This window comes from Podarcis filfolensis, assembly GCF_964270895.1.
Source record: "Podarcis filfolensis genome assembly, chromosome: 4".
In the NCBI taxonomy this organism is placed as follows: Eukaryota; Metazoa; Chordata; class Lepidosauria; order Squamata; family Lacertidae; genus Podarcis; species Podarcis filfolensis.
The window spans coordinates 63,650,489-63,666,350 of record NC_139607.1 but is presented as its reverse complement, the minus strand read 5'-3'; the positions used below and the strand labels follow the sequence as shown (position 1 = coordinate 63,666,350).

The following is a 15,862-nucleotide window of genomic DNA, read 5'->3' as shown; positions in this document are numbered from 1 at the left end:
ACTCAGACTGAAAATCAAGGCAGGAGAGACTATATTTGAGATGTGAGGGATGGGACACGCAACTTGGCTGTGCACTTCTCAAGCTGTTTCCATGTGGATGTGGAATGGCTTAACTACCATCTTTTGCAGGGCTGCCATTTGCTCCATAGCACTGCAAGCTTTCTCATTCCTCCCCAGATTCTGCAGCGACATGGAAATAAGTCCTTGAATAGAAGTGGCAAGCTGGCTTTTCACAAACAAGAGCGAAGGAAGAAGCTGTGCTAGTCTTTTCCCTCTCTCTAGCTAATAGCAGCTTTGGGGAAGTAGTTCAGATCAGGAAAAGAGTAAAACCTCGTTCTTTAGAATCACTTCCCCAATCTTCAAAGGGGCTACGTCAGGCTGTTAATTAGTAATAAGAAGAAAAGCAGGGGAGTGAGAGTTTCTGACCATAGATCTCCCACATACTGTCTAGCTTTGCCTCACTCAGTCATGAACTCCATAAAGCTGGGTTGGTCAGCATTTCTCAGCCTAGCCTAGGGAAGTTTTTAATGTTTGAAGTTTTACAGTGGTACCTCGGATTACAAACACTTTGGGTTACAGACTCCACTAACCTGGATGTAGTACCTCAGGTTAAGAACTTTGCCTCAGGATGAGAACAGAAATCGTGCAGTGGCAGCGAGAGGCCCCATTAGCTAAAGTGGTACCTAAGGTTAAGAACAGTTTCAGGTCAAGAACAGACCTCCGGAATGAATTAAGTTTGTAACCAGAGGTGCCACAGTATTCTGTTTTTAGTGTTCTGTTGGGAGCCGCCCAGAGTGGCTAGGAAATAGCCACGGTCTGCAAATAAAAACATCCTGAAGGTCCCAGGCCACAGAGAGGTTAGGCCGGCCTCAACTAGAGCCAGGGCCTTCTCGGCTGCGGCTCCAATCTGGTGGAACGCTCTGTCACAAGAGACTAGGGCCCTGCGGGACTTGACATCTTTCCGCAGGGCCTGCAAGACAGAGCTGTTCCACCAGGCCTTTGTTCAGGGCACAGCCTGACTCCCTCCTCTGGCAATCTGCACAGAATTTTGCTTAACGGTTGCCATCAATTTGATTTTAATTAATTTTTATAATGAAATGTTTTTAGAATGTTGGATTATTTGATTGTTGTTAGCCGCCCTGAGCCCGGCTTCGGCTGGGGAGGGCGGGATATAAATAAAATTTATTATTATTATTATTATTATTATTATTATTATTATTATTATTATTATTATTATGGTTGTGTAATCATTCATTTTAATGATTATTTTGAATTGCTTTCAAAAGTTTTTCATATTGCTGTGTACCACATTGATGTGTTGCAACAATAAAGACTCGGAGTTTGCAAAGAACTATTGTCCAAACGCTACACAGATCACATTATTAAATGTTGCATCCATGATGATTCATGAAATGATTCACTCACCAGTAAGAAACTACAGCCCACTCCATAGGATTAATCTGGTGTTAAATGGTGAGTCAGTTAAACATCATGGAACATCAGTTCCCTTTTCAAAAGGATTTCACCACAAAGCAATACTAGAATTCAGTGGAACTTTGGCCTCCCACATATCTGAACACTTCTGGAAAAATCTACTTTCCATGATATTAAAGAAAATTCCAGATTTGATAAAATAGTTTAATACAGTAAGTAACAATAACACTTTCTTTCCTCTAAGCTTGAAGAAAACCATTCTGCTCTTTGGATTTCACAGTGTCCACAAGTCTTGGTCCTGAACTGGAAATGGAACAGTTTTTAAAAATATTTTTACAGTTCTGTTTTCAAGTTTCTGGATGAAATCTCACTGTAGTGACTCTTTCGTTTAACTTTGTAAGTTAGGGTTTTGGAGTATTCAGTCAGAAGTCTCTCCCAGTAACAAGAGATATCCTCCATTCGCAAGTGGTCCATGATGAACTGGCGACCTCTAGAGGCAAGAAAGACAAGCAAAGAGGATGACAACAGTTAGTGGCTTTCATACCTCAAGAACTAAGGATGAAAACTGGCTTAATGATCAGTGCATCTCTTCAAGGAACGGGAGTGCTGTGAGGGAAGGGCTGGGGATCGCTAACAGAAAATTATCTGCCCCACTAAGCTAGAGCTCTCAGGTTTCCTTGGGCATGAAGTCAATTTTTGTACATTTGGAAGGTACATTCAATCCCCAGATCTTAACCTCAGCACATCTCTGTGTGTTTAAGGTGCCACAGGATTTTCATCTTGATTATGTTGAAGATCCCAGAGGTAGGAGACCTTTGACCCACAAGACTAACTATGCCCGCCAGGTCTCAGAGATCGGCCTGCCAGGGCCTTGTGGGCAAACCATGCCCATCTTTCCCAGGCTCAACATCAGGCACAGGAATGTTCAACTCATGTCTTGAAACTTCCATCCATGGCTAAAAGGGAGAACTGGGAGTGCATTCTTCCTTTACATCAAAAAGTCAATGCTTTTTTAATTTAAGAACTACTAAAAACCACTGATCCGCATAGTAACTTTCTCTTTCAGGAGTGGTCCTCTTTTCCAAAGCAACAAACAGTAAACGATCTCCTCTGTTCCCCTCATAATAATGTCCAACCTTATGCTGAACATTCCTTACAGTTATTTGAAGGTTAGGTATATTCCCCACGAGGGACGCGGGTGGCGCTGTGGGTTAAACCACAAAGCCTAGGACTTGCTAATCAGAAGGTCGGCAGTTCGAATCCCCATGACGGGGTGAGCTCCCGTTGCTCGGTCCCTGCTCCTGCCAACCTAGCAGTTCGAAAGCACATCAAAATGCAAGTAGATAAATAGGTACTGCTCTGGCGGGAAGGTAAACGACATTTCCGTGCACTTCTCTGGTTCGCCAGAAGCGGCTTAGTCATGCTGGCCATATGACCCAGAAGCTGTATGCTGGCTCCCTTGGCCAATAAAGCGATGAGCGCCGCAACCCCAGAGTTGGTCACGACTGGACCTAATGGTCAGGGGTCCCTTTACCTTTTATATTCCCCACCCCTCATTGCACGAGAGCACATACCCAATCAGCGTTTTGTTGGGGTGTGTTGACCTGTATACATAAGTCAGAGACCATTGAATTTAAGTTAGTCATGTCCACTGATTTCAACAGGTCAACTCAAAGTATGACTTAGGAGGACACATATCTGAACATGATACCACACTAATACTGAAGGAAGGAATTTGGGATGGAATTTCACTGACTGTTTAAAAGGGTTCTGAATATCATTGCCCTTGAGCCTTTGCAAGTTTTATTTTCAAAAGCTATTATGACCTCTGCCAGTCATCACAACAGCTGGTGCTCTGCAGTGGGAATAATTGCCTCATGGAAGCTACAGATAAGGAAAACTTACCTCTTTGAAATTTCTTGGGCTACCTCGTCATTTTCTCTCACAAACTGCAGCAGCTCCCTGAAACAAAGTAGGCAAAATTGTATAACCTCCAAGTGAATGTATCAGCAAGGATGTTCAACAAACAGCTGGTCTGGAAGCTCCCATGGTACATTGATGTTTCCATCTCAGTACACAAGGAGCGGTTAATATGCCACTGCAGCTTCAGTTTCAACTTCTCACCTGACATCAGAGAGATCTGATTTGACTGGGATGTAGTGAACCCAAGGTTTCAGCTGAGGGTAGAAGAACTCCAGCCAGTCTTCCCCAACATGAAACACCAGCGAGTTGCACAAAAAGAGATGCTTGAAGCGGAAACTGGCAGCCACACCTCGGAAGTTGAAGAGGTATCTGTATAATAAAAACAGACACCATCTTATAATATTCCTTCTCCTCCAGTAACCAGTGCACTTACTTAATCATTGAACAAAGCTGGGTCATGCAGCTTTAGGTGAATTTTATTCTTCTAGAGATTCAAACTTGTTTGAATTATTTACAACAATTAAATAAATGCTTGCACGCTCTTTAAAGATCTGATCATTGTTCAAGCAGGACAAGATCAAAGTTAGCCAACAAGGTGCCTGCCAGACATAGTTGGACTACAACTCCCATCACCCCCAGCCAGTGGGGCCAATGGGGTCAGAGTTGATGGGAATTGTAGTCCGGTGTCTGGAGGGCAGTAAGCTGCCTATTTCCGAAGATCTGTTAGGTCGCCGTCATATAGTTCTATGAGAAGGGCATGGCTTTTCTTCCTCAACTTGCTTATGTACTACATTAATTGGTTTACAGAAGGGTCATATGGGAAGAACATACGCCATTTGACTCTTGCCACAGAGTATCGAAAGACAAATACGGCAAATCTAAACTTCCGTAACCACAGTTGCTCCATCTATGGCAGTGCTTCCCAAATTTGGGTTTCCAAGTGTTTTTTAGACTACAATTCCCATCATCCCTGGCCACTAGTCCTGCTAGATAGAGATGATGCGAATTGTAGCCCAAAAACAAGCTGGAGACCCAAGTTTGGGAAATAATGATCTATGGTGTTGGCTTGCATTTTGGTTTCAATCCTGGCCCTTATAGTGAGTTCCTATAAATAAATAGTCTACAAGAGTACATTTATCTAAAAAATACTTTAGATAAAAACACAACAGTGCCTGAACATTAGTTGCCAAAGTTTTTGTCCTTAAAAGTCAGGGAGATGGCAGGATGCAGCATCAAAACACAAATGCAGAAGTTATTCCGCTTTGAAAAACCTCCATGCCAGAATCCATAATTTCTATTCCAGGCACCATTCTGCTCTTCCCAAAAGACCTCAGGGAAGTCATTTAACACACTAGTATTGCAGGATCATCATCTACATGTGGCACTGAAATATCTCACAGACATACTCGAGGGACCGAAGATGAGAGTGCCTTCGGTTTGCTTTACCAGGAGAGCTGCTGATATTCCACAGAGTATAATCATATCAGCTACTTATTATCCTTAGTAGCACCCAGGGGATATAGTGGTTCTTTGGGATTCCTTGAATGCCTTCCTTAAATTACAATAACTAACACAACTGTGTGACAGAAAGTTTTCATAAGGGTGGAGCGGACAAGCAATTCTCCAAGGCACAAACAGAATGCACATATTCCTGCTTGTGAAACAATTCAGGCGAAGGCAAAAGGTGCCAATGGCAGCAGCATGAAGATAGGAGCAAATGCCTTGTCTTGCAACTAATGGTTAATTGAACATCTTTATGGTCTAAAGACTTTTCCAGTATCTATTTTAACATAAAACAAGATAGATAGATGAAAACAGTCCCGATAAATTCTAGATGGACAGTTCAATCCTGTGCATGTCTACTCAGAAGTAAATTCTGTTATGTTCAATGGACTTTCCTGACGTATTTATGAATAGAATTGCAGACTGACACAGTTACTTACTTGTATTTGCAGTGGTCTGTTAGTGCAATTTCCTTAGCTGGTGGTTTCCCAAGAGTGTCCTTTAGGAACAATAGATACATATATATTTATTTTAAGTTGTTGTTATATATCATCTACCTACTGACTACAACCAAAGTGAAACACCATAAGCGCAAGTAGAGTTTCTCTGTTAGATTTATTTTCAGAAGGCAAAAAATTAGAGTCCCTGTTCCTAGGGAAATCTAAATAAACCTGGAACCTATCACAGAAAATGTAATAGTCCAAATATTTCTAAGGATGCAGTCCTGTACACGTTTACTTAGAAGTAAGCCTTGTTGAACTCACCTGAGTTTACTTCTAAGTAAACATGCACGGGCTTAAGGTACATATTAAATTTTTGTTTTATGATTGCAAAAAGCAGTGGTTTCTCCTAATCCATTTCTTGGCATGTGTATATATGAACCATCATACTTATTTTAGTGCCAGCCCAAAGTCCTCTTGTCACATGTTCCTTACAAGGAGGCTGGAGCTGCATAATGTTTCCTCACAATGCAGAGCAGTGGGTAGCTCAGTTACAAGCTCATTGGATCATTAAGGTTCACAGCAAACCGTCACCTTCATCTAAGTGACAATTCCACTACAGTCCTGGTTATTTCCTCTTCTGCACCATGAAATGCAATGCAGATATTAAGAGGAGAAGTTCCAAATTATGTCCTATAGAACATGCCACTCAGTCACAACGTAACTAGAGGATGGCAGAGAGACACAACTGGCAAGCCACAAAATAAAACCAGAGCACGAGAATGATTAGTTATGTCATAAGGTAGATGCCAAACCAAGCATCTCAATGAAAATCAAATCAGCCAACAAGCTATGGGACACTCAACCAAAAAAGAATCAGAATTTGCCTATCTGACACATTCCTATTGGGTAGGGTTGCCATATTTTAAAAAGTGAAAATCTGGACACTGCTGGAAAAGTTGTGCTGGAAGGCACCCAGAGTGGCTGGGGAAACCCAGCCGATGGGCGGGGTATAAATAATAAAATTGTTGTTGTTGTTGAGCTTTACCCAGATGCTGCTTCTGACTGCAGTATTCTGGCTATGTCCAGAATTTCAGACATATGGCAACCCTGCTACTGGGGCACAACCAATAAATTAAGGCAATGCTTAAGATTAGTCACCCCTTAAGATTTCACACTTCCTCCTCAGCCACACACCCACTTCCCAAGCTCCACCCCTCACCAGCCTCCCTCTGGACCCTCCTTGAGTTCTTTTCCCTGCCTGGAATGTCCCTGAACATTCAAAATGCCCCCCCCCCGGCCTGGATGGATGAAGGATAGGGAAGACATTGCGAGTGTGTGCAGGAGCAAGTCCAGTCACATTTCTTCCTCTGTCTACTTTTTCCTCTGGCCCTAACATGTGGCCCCTGGAAAGCTGCCCAGAAGGGAATGTGGCCCTCAGTCTGGAAAGCATTCCCCACCTGTGTCTTAAGACAATGTATCCTCCCACGCACACTCTCCCAGAAAAAGTGTGTGATATTAGGCTTCATAATTAAATCAAAGACATGACTCCAGGACTCTGGCTGCATGATGCACCAAGGTCTTACTGCCATAAATGTAGTTCCCAGCACCTAATTTAAACATGACACTACTTGCAAATAATCCCCCACAGTTAATTTTTTTCTTTCCTTTTCACATATCCAATAGCACTTTTACACTGGGCTCCCAGGAGAACTAACAAGTAGCACTGGGCTCCCAGGAGAACTAACAGCAGGAGACATTTCCCCCCATCCTTTCAATTCATACTTATTGTTGAAGTGAGGTTCTTAACCTGTGCTAGTGTTGGCAAGTATGGAACCACAGAGGGGTCATTATTCCAGGATATCAGTGTGTGATCTTATGAATGTGTCCTGAAAAACAGGGGCTCTCTTCCTGCTGAAGCCAGACTTTGAAACAACAGAACACCCCTTTTCTAAGAGAAAGGAAAGAGCTGCCTTCAAGAGTAATTACTTTTTCGGATTTCCAGGCTTGGTTCTTCGTGTACTCTGCGTCAACAAGGTCTGGATTTTCTCGAGAAAGAAGAATGAGGGGATCCCGCTCTGAACTTGTCCTACCAGTGAAACCACACATAAATCTGTTAAACGATGTTCTCCATGGAAGACAAACTTATCTAATTTACTGAATATGCCACAGGAACAATGGTAGAAAGCAGTGAGCTCCATCAACAATTAGATGAATACATAACACATCATTGCAGATATAAGCGGGTGTGAGGAATGTTTACCCCTCCAGATGTTGCTGGACTACAACTCCCATCATTCAGACCACTGACCATGCTCATTGGGGCTGATGGGAACTCTAGTCCAACATCTGGAAAGCCACAGGCTCTCCACCCCTGAGATACAGAAGATCTAGAATGTATTTTTGCTTCTTCACTGCATCCAAACACACACAAAAAACCCACAAACCATCCTGTCATCAAGAAAGTATGAAAGTTCTGTTTGAATATAATAAAGCAGAGAAGGAACACGAACAAGAAGTGCAGGAAACTAGCATTTCCTCCACCTCAGCAAAGCCTAAGCTGCTCTGTATCTTGTATATGTAAATCATTTGGGGGGTCTTTTGTTTTGAGTATGTTTTGAGTAAAATATTTGGAACAGTGGCTGCACACTAATAGTTACCCGAATGCAGGAAAGACAATCAACAATTGAGAATGTTAGTACATAGTACAGCTGTTTTGTGACTCCCTGGAAAAGACCCTGATGTTGGGAAAGATTGAGGGCACAAGGAGAAGGGGACGACAAAGGACGAGATGGTTGGACAGTGTTCTTGAAGCTACCAGCACAAGTTTGACTAAACTGTGGGAGGCAGTGGAAGACAGGAGTGCCTGGCATGCTCTGGTCCATGGGGTCACGAAGAGTCGGACACGACTAAACGACTAAACAACAACAACAACAGCTGTTTTACTAGGTAACGATCGCCCTGTTCTGAACTGAAAATATCAACCCCTGTTGAGAATGTGTCAGAGCCCTGCTTATATCATTTGTAAACATTGAATCTTCCTGGGCAACACAGTACATAGCCCATGTCTTGTTAATGCCCTGGTTTTATCACTATACAAATCATCGGTAGTATATCAGTGTTAGGAAGTGGGAACGGAGCTAACCCACCTGGACCCTCGGAAATAGGCTTTCGAAATTTTCTTCTTCCAGGGCCATTTTTCTGCAGAGCTAAGGAGAGTTTGATCAGTACATGATGTTAAAAACATGGACATATAACACCTTAGTAAGAGAAGCAAAGAAATCCATCCTATTTCTCTGAATCCCTTCTTTGGTTTTAGGTTAAGTAACCTCAACTAAACAAACTCTGCTCCATGCTATTAGTTGCATCACCCATTATTCTAGCAAGGCATTTTACCATTTGATTAATGTGCCACTTCTTTCACATCTAAAATTGATGACACTGGAGAGATACTGGTCAGTTTCTGTCATATTTGGGAATCAATGTATTTATTTCCATCACCGCAGGATGTTCTAGAAAGCAACGATAGCAGCCTCTATGCCATTAAAGGCTGTGAAAAAGAGGGGATCTTAGCAAGTTCAAGTTGTTATACAGAGAAGCTGAAGTTCCCCTTAATACACACTCACAAAAATACCAAAAGTCTTGCATCTTACTGTTGGATGTCTGCAAAGTCATCGCTACCCCATATGCTAACTCCTGTTTGGATTTCCACCAATTTGGCTTGTTTAAAGCCCCCCAAATTAGCAGTGCAATCCCATACATGTGTACGTAGAGGTTAGTCCCATTGGATTTGATGGAGCTTACTCGCAGGTAAGTGGGTATAGGGCCGCAGCCTAAGCTAGCTTAGATGTGCCTCACAACTTACAAAGCTTGTGGATCACTGCCAGTTCTGATGTCATGCATACTTCCATCTTACAAAGTATGATTGATTTCTTAGGAAACACACTTCAGACTCCACAAAACAAGCTTCATCCTTCTCTCCAGAAACATACCTTTTGAGGCTCTCTCTCATTAGATCCCAACGTCCTAAGCCTGTTGGATAAATTGGCCAAACAGCTGGTCCGCCTTCCCAAAATGTCCAAGCAGGGTACATAATATCATAGTATTCCAACGTCTTTCAGAAAATGGACAGACAGAAGCACATTAGTTCCTGCAAAATATCTCCGTAATGCAAGATATTCAAATAAGCGTATTAGCTATCCCCACCAAGTATGACCAAGGAGTTGTCTACTCTCTCTCACCTTACTGAAGGAGAAGATGGGTATCTTTGGTTTCATCCACTTGGGCACTTGGGGGTAGTCTCGCACATTGATCACCATCTCCATATCTGGGAGGTTGTTAATGATCTCAAGGATGAAGTGTTCAACCCCACTGCACCTGTGGATAGCAATACGTGCAAGGGGTGGCCTTGAGAATTACTCATATCAAGTGAGACCTGCAAGAAATATGAAGTCCCAGCCATGCCTTCATCGGTCATCCTCCATTTCATTTCCCTTCCTACTCAGTTTTCAGATTTCTCCTGCAAAAGATAGTTAGTGTGTTATGGCCACTAACTACCGTATTTTTTGCCCTATAGGACGCACCGGCCCATAAGACGCACCTAGGTTTTTTTGGGGGGGGGGGGAATAAAGAAAAAAATTTATTCCCCCCCCCCCAGCTGCGGGGCTGGGGCGGGGGAAGCCCGAGCTTTTAAAAACACACCTACCGTAGTTTTTAGAGGAGAAAAACAAGGGCAGCAGGCTCCCTAGGCTGCGGATATCTGCCCGAAGCACGGGGCACTCTGCTTCAGCGCACCCCGCACTCCGGACAGCAGGCTGCTATCTGCAGCCTAGGGAGCCCTGCAGGAACTCCCGCGAGCTCCCCAGGCTTGCTGATAGCTTCCTTCAGCGAAAGCCTGCATTCGCCCCATAGGACGCACACAGATTTCCTCTTCATTTTTGGAGGGGAAAAAGTGCGTCCTATAGGGTGAAAAATACGGTAATACGTACTAACATATTTTGTGGAGCTGGCTTCAAGCACCAGGCCCATTGGCAGACCAACTCTGTGTTACAAAGATGTCTGAAAACGTGGCATGAAGGCTGGCAACATCAACCCTGCTGTGTGGGAATCCCTTGCAGACAACTGTAGTGCCTGAAGACAGACAGCCAGGTCATGTATTCAAAGCAGTGACCAGAGGAGAAATGACTGCTGGGAGGAGAGCAGAGAGAAGAAACGCCATGGTGCATCTGCAGCAGGATAACTGGATGCTTTCATCTGCCTCAGCTGCAATGAAACATGTCTCTCCTGTATTGGTCTCTACAGTAACTCTCCAACAGGTAGACTTTAACCCCGATGGCACACTCTTTCAATTGTGTCATGAAACAGACAGATGCCAAAATTTGTACTTATGCAAATATTCGGGTTTTTTTCAGTTTTTATTGAAGTAAATGTCCCTACTGATTTATTGTAATGGAACCTCAAAGCAGTTTTCCCATGTCTGCCAATATCATCTCCTTGTGCATGGGTAGTGCCATTTTGGCTACCTAAGGGTGAACCCTTGAAAATTTTATAGACAATGTTGATGGAATTACTTGTCCATATGTTAGGACTCTGTGCTGTAAGGACACAGTTACAGTATAACTTAAACTCAGTTATATTGTGAAAATAAGCTCGAAAAGATTCAGAGAACTACCCGCATGAGATGGGAGGGATACACCAGTGTTAAGTGTTTGAGTTAAGAGTCAATAAGTCCTGAGCTTGAGCCTCACCCACAAACTTACCAGGTGGCCCCAAGCAAGAAAATCCCCATCTCTCATTATCCCCTTCAGCAGTCTTCCTCTGCCTCACATTTGCACTTATAGAGCTTCACACAATTCAACAGAGGAAAAATTATACTAACTGGATATGGAGGGATGCTGTAAAGATTAATGAGAGTATATGTATAGCATTTTTCTATCACCGATAGTGTTCAACTGCATGTTACTCAGAGCAGACCCACTAAAATTAATGAATGTGACTAAGTTTGTCCCCTTAATTTCAATGGGCCTACTCTGTGTAAAATTTTGTTGACTCCCACCCATTTTTGTATTACTCCTTCCCCCAAGAACTACAGGTTCTCCTCCCTCACCTGCACTTTTATTCTCCCCGTATGGTAGGTTATGTCTTCTAGTTGAGTTTTGCTGTTGTGTGAGGATTTGAACATAGGTCTCACCAACCCTAGTCAAGCACCCAAACCACTACACCGCACTGAAGGTAAAGTGTCCGTGTCTTGGAGACCAAGACTTGAATGAAGGCACACCACACAAGCAGCAGAGATAGTGAAGGAAAGAGTCGGTTGAATGCAAGGCAATTGATAAAAGGCTAATGGGGTCTCTCTAGATAGACTTGAAGGGAAACACCAAGCAGAGGACAGAGAAAGGCTTTTATACCCATAGGAACAGCATGACCACACAAAAAAGCCCAGGGACTGAAATGAAACAAGAAAGCAATAGGGACACATTGCAATGCTGGTGTTGTTTGCTTTTTACTATGACTATAAACCAAGCCGGGCGCAGACACAAGCTCCTTCTGACACCCAAACAACTGTTTTTAGACAACTCAGCAAGTTATCCCTTTCCATTATCCTTGCTCCCAAGAGGCATTTATTGCCGATTTCTTTCAGCTTCTAACCCGCATCACCCCCTCGTACAACTAAAGTGCCATGTCAATATTGATTTCTCACAAAAGCAAATGCAATTTCTACATTTCAGGCAAAGCAATGCCTCATCAGTTTCTTCCTCTTACATTGGAATTTAGCCCTTTCAAATGTTTTCTGCTCAGTGACCCATAGGTTAAGGAGGCTAGGGAGATTTTCCTGTTTCTCTCTCTTTCTGATACATTCCGTATTGCTCTCACCTTGCAGGGAACATGCAATCATGTTCACGGTACAACTTCTTCTCAATGATCTGGTAGTGCGTCCCAAGCCTTCGACTGATTGCTTCTGACAGCAGCTCCTCGGAGATCCCCTCTCGGAAGGGAGCCAAGTCCTGTTCCCTAACTCTAAGGGAAGAAAGATTCCACCCATCATTAAACACATTAAGGAAAATTAGTATAACAGCTAAGTCATTCCAGGAAGGGATTTTAGCATGGGATGGTTCAATACAATCACTTTAGTAGAATATTGAACTTGTTGCCTTGCACAGAGAGAGAGGGAGCTGAAACAGGGAGCTACTTTAAACTATTAACACCACTGCGTCCACCTAGTAACAATATTACTATGCTTCCAACAAAGACGCTATATTTCCTCTCTACGTTTGGTCAATAGATACACACAAATAATCAGAACCTATTTTTAATGACCCTGCGTCATTAAATATTAAATATAGGAATTAATATTGGAATATTAATTCAATTCTGTGTTGGGGGGATTTTTCTGTGTTATAGTTGTTATTTATTAAATTGGTATACCATCCTTCATCCGATTGACTGTGGATTGACATTTTAAGGTGCTATATTTCAAGCTGATATTCTGTTGTGTTTAGTGCTTTATCACTGTGAGGCTCTGTCATCTGTAACAAGCGATTCATAAACAGGTGGTGGTGGTTACGATGTTAAATATTACTATTTCAAGACAGCACAGGTTCCAACTAGACATGCCATGCAGTTACCAACTGTGTGAAGAAATTGCATGTGCAAAAATTGTTAAAAGCCAGTGGCAGGTGCTAATCCAAACTGGGACCTGAGATGGATTAACCCACGCATCTGTTCTCAATCTCAAGCAGGGCACCTCCCATGCTATTTATTCTTTAAAAGAAACCGTCACAATTATTAACTGTGGAAATGGTGTCAGGTCTCATTTGGCACACATCATCTGCTTCCCAATAACGAGGTTGTTGCAAATGATCCCCAATAACATGAGGTGCTTATAATTCAGCATACTTAGGGTAACACCTTCAACCTTGAGTTGGTGAGTTGTATCACATGAGTCTGACCAAGCTGTGGGAGGCAGTGGAAGACAGGGGTGCCTGGCGTGCTCTGGTCCATGGGGTCACGAAGAGTCGGACATGACTAAATGACTAAACAACAACAACAACAACATCACACTGTAAATATTAATTGGATTGTGAGAGATGCTGGCCCCTTACCTTTGATGACAGCTGCAGTTTGCCTGCATACATGGTTTGTAGTTCTCCACAGCTCTATCTATCTGAACCAGGAATTTGCTCCATTTTGTATCTGAAACATACATAAGGAGGATTAAATTCTGGCCAATCTTGACACAATCATCAAGGGGTCCCACTGCCCACCCACACAGGATCAAGGCAGGGTAGCCAAGGCTTTGTCCTGTGTGTTGAGAATGAATCTGGATCCAGCCTCCTGTTCAGTGACTTAACCACAGCACCTTCAAGGAAAATGCTGTGAATCCCTTGTGGGGGGACCTGGCCAAATTCCCCCACCATTTATTTGCCCTCCAGAACTTCTCAACACTCCCCTGAATGTATAATGGTATTTCCTTGCTGAATCCCTTCTCAAAGAGTTGCATTTCTTAGTATTTGTCAACTTTCTTGTATCATTAATTTATACTGCCCTGAACTCTTTGGAGGAAGGGAAGGATTTTATTGTATATTTATTTAATTCTATTTCCTTCCAGCCTTTCTTCTGTCGTGGAACTGAAGGTGGTGCATGTTGCTCCTAGGAGGCCACCCATCCAGGCACTAACCAGGCCTAGATCTGCTTAGCTTCAGCATGGTGGAAGGTCATGGACCTTCAGACCAGCAACGATGTGGAAGGTTGAGAGTCTCAGTTTTGTAGCTTTCTGGCATCACATTTCCACATGAGACTGGTGTAGTGGCAGGCTTGTTTCTGAGACCTAATCTAGTGATGAAAAGGTAGCCTGTCTTACAAGAAAGCTGCTTTAAACCCAGAAACCCAGCTTCAGCAGCATAAAAAGTTACAATCCTTGAATATCAGTCAGGTGCTGCTTCCTTGTCTTTTCAGCGCCTACCAAGGACCTTCCTCTGTCAACGAGCCTTTTAGGCTGAGATTTCGCCCAATCTGTGCTAGCACTGGAATTGTTTTTCGGATGTTTTTATTGATTTAGCTCTTGTTGTTTACTGCCCTGGGCTCCTTTGGAAGGAAGAGCAGGATAGAAATTCAATATATAAATAAGTCCTAAAACACACTGACTTACCCAAGCAAGCCCACTGAACATGGGGTGGGGACTTACTTCTGAATTAGCATGCATAGATTGCACCACAGGAAAAAGAAGGCAGGCATTAAAACTGTTTTGCCTGTTTGAGTTAGTACACTTACACAAAGTGAAGTTGTTTTGTTTTTTTTTAAATTGCTGCTGTTCAATCCATGCACATTCTTCCATTTCTAGACCAGATTGCCTGACTGAGATGCATGGGTTGGAGCTTTGGAAGAGAATGCCAAGCCCCACAAAGAGTCTGCTATCACCAGCAGAAGTGGACTGTGTAAGATGTCACAAGTTTTGACATATTAATGTTGCAAGAGCAACTTTATCCTTACTCCCAAATGTTTGAAGAAAACAGTGCACTCCAAGAGTGTCTAAAATTGGGACACTCATTTCATTTTGCCTGCAGGTCCGCTTTGCCATTACTCTGGCAGGAGGGGGAAACACAAGTTCCAAGACAAAGAAGACCCCCATGTGTTTTTTAAGGGTATGAGTTTCATCAGGGCCTTCCTTCCTTCCTTCCTCCCCCCCCCCAACACACACACACACACACACACAAGCAGTTAATATTTTAAGTCGGGAAAATCAATTCCTGTTTGCTGAACAGTACTGCCCCCACCAGCAGCCGCAGCAGCACTTCTTGAGCAGTTAAGTAGGGAAGTTCTCGGAGACTTCAGAATTTCTGTGGGACAAAGAGAAGAGAGCCACTTAGGAAGTATCAGTTTTGCCTTTGGGCACGCATCGCTCCATGTGGCCAGAACCGGGACCGGAGGCGACGATCCAAGATTGCAAGACCCTTCTACGCCGGTGTTTATAGGTCGCTCGCTCGCTCTCTCTCTCTCTCTCTCTCTCTCCAACACACACACACACAAAGAGAGCAGCCTACTGTTAACAAAGCTGTAACAACGAGGAGCAAGGACAAGAAAGCGGCGCGCCGGAGCTGCGCACATGCCAACGGGGGGCGCGACCCCTCTGCAAAGCAGGATCCCGGCGGCATTTACTCCAGACTCACCAGCCGAGCTCTTCCCCCAGCACAGAACAAATAGAAACAGGCTTGCAACTTGTAGCAGCCGCGGATGCTCCATCGTGCCAGCTCCAGCCACAGCGCTTGCGCAGCACCATCAAAAGCTCCGGCGCTCCATTAGGAAGGTTTCATTGAGCAACGGAAAGGACGGAACCTCTGGTCCCACCGCGCCTCCGGCCCTTAACTACGCAGGCGCGAAAATTACGTCCCTGCTGCGCCGCTCTGATTTATGGGGCTTGTAGTTTATCATCGGCGAGTAGCAGTACACAGTTACATGTCTACGCGGAAGTAAGCCTCTTGGAAAAGTCAGTGTGGGCAGCATTGCGCCCTAGATGTCTCTGACGCGTTTGCACGACTGCAAATATTCCGATGCGCACTTACGCC

The 15,862-nt window shown here is 43.6% G+C and overlaps 1 protein-coding gene across 2 annotated transcripts; it reads right to left on the bottom strand.

Moving 5' to 3' along the window:
- Nucleotides 1-1,624: 1,624 nt before the first annotated feature.
- Nucleotides 1,625-15,661, bottom strand: POGLUT1 (protein O-glucosyltransferase 1). Of its 2 annotated transcripts, XM_083611677.1 has the most exons (12): nucleotides 15,467-15,630; nucleotides 14,263-14,384; nucleotides 13,403-13,493; nucleotides 12,174-12,317; nucleotides 9,542-9,677; nucleotides 9,293-9,414; nucleotides 8,450-8,509; nucleotides 7,290-7,389; nucleotides 5,301-5,359; nucleotides 3,559-3,726; nucleotides 3,340-3,396; nucleotides 1,625-1,924 (listed from the first exon to the last, which is right to left on the bottom strand). In XM_083611677.1, exons 3-12 carry the CDS (start codon nucleotides 13,429-13,431, stop codon nucleotides 1,768-1,770), a joined length of 1,032 nt encoding a protein of 343 aa, XP_083467803.1. In that variant the 5' UTR covers nucleotides 13,432-13,493; nucleotides 14,263-14,384; nucleotides 15,467-15,630; the 3' UTR covers nucleotides 1,625-1,767. The 2 variants fall into 2 exon arrangements, with proteins under 2 accessions (XP_083467803.1, XP_083467802.1); XM_083611676.1 differs by lacking the exon at nucleotides 14,263-14,384 and having other exon boundaries at nucleotides 15,467-15,661.
- Nucleotides 15,662-15,862: the final 201 nt, after the last annotated feature.

Coding starts and splice junctions, on each gene's coding strand:
- POGLUT1 (XM_083611676.1), bottom strand. CDS start 15,539: ATGGAGCATCCGCGGCTGCTACAAGTTGCAAGCCTGTTTCTATTTGTT. Junction 9,415..9,541: donor CCATCTTCTCCTTCAGTAAG/GTGAGAGAGAGT, acceptor ATTTTCTGAAAG/ACGTTGGAATACTATGATAT. Junction 1,925..3,339: donor GCCCAAGAAATTTCAAAGAG/GTAAGTTTTCCT, acceptor TCTTGCCTCTAG/AGGTCGCCAGTTCATCATGG.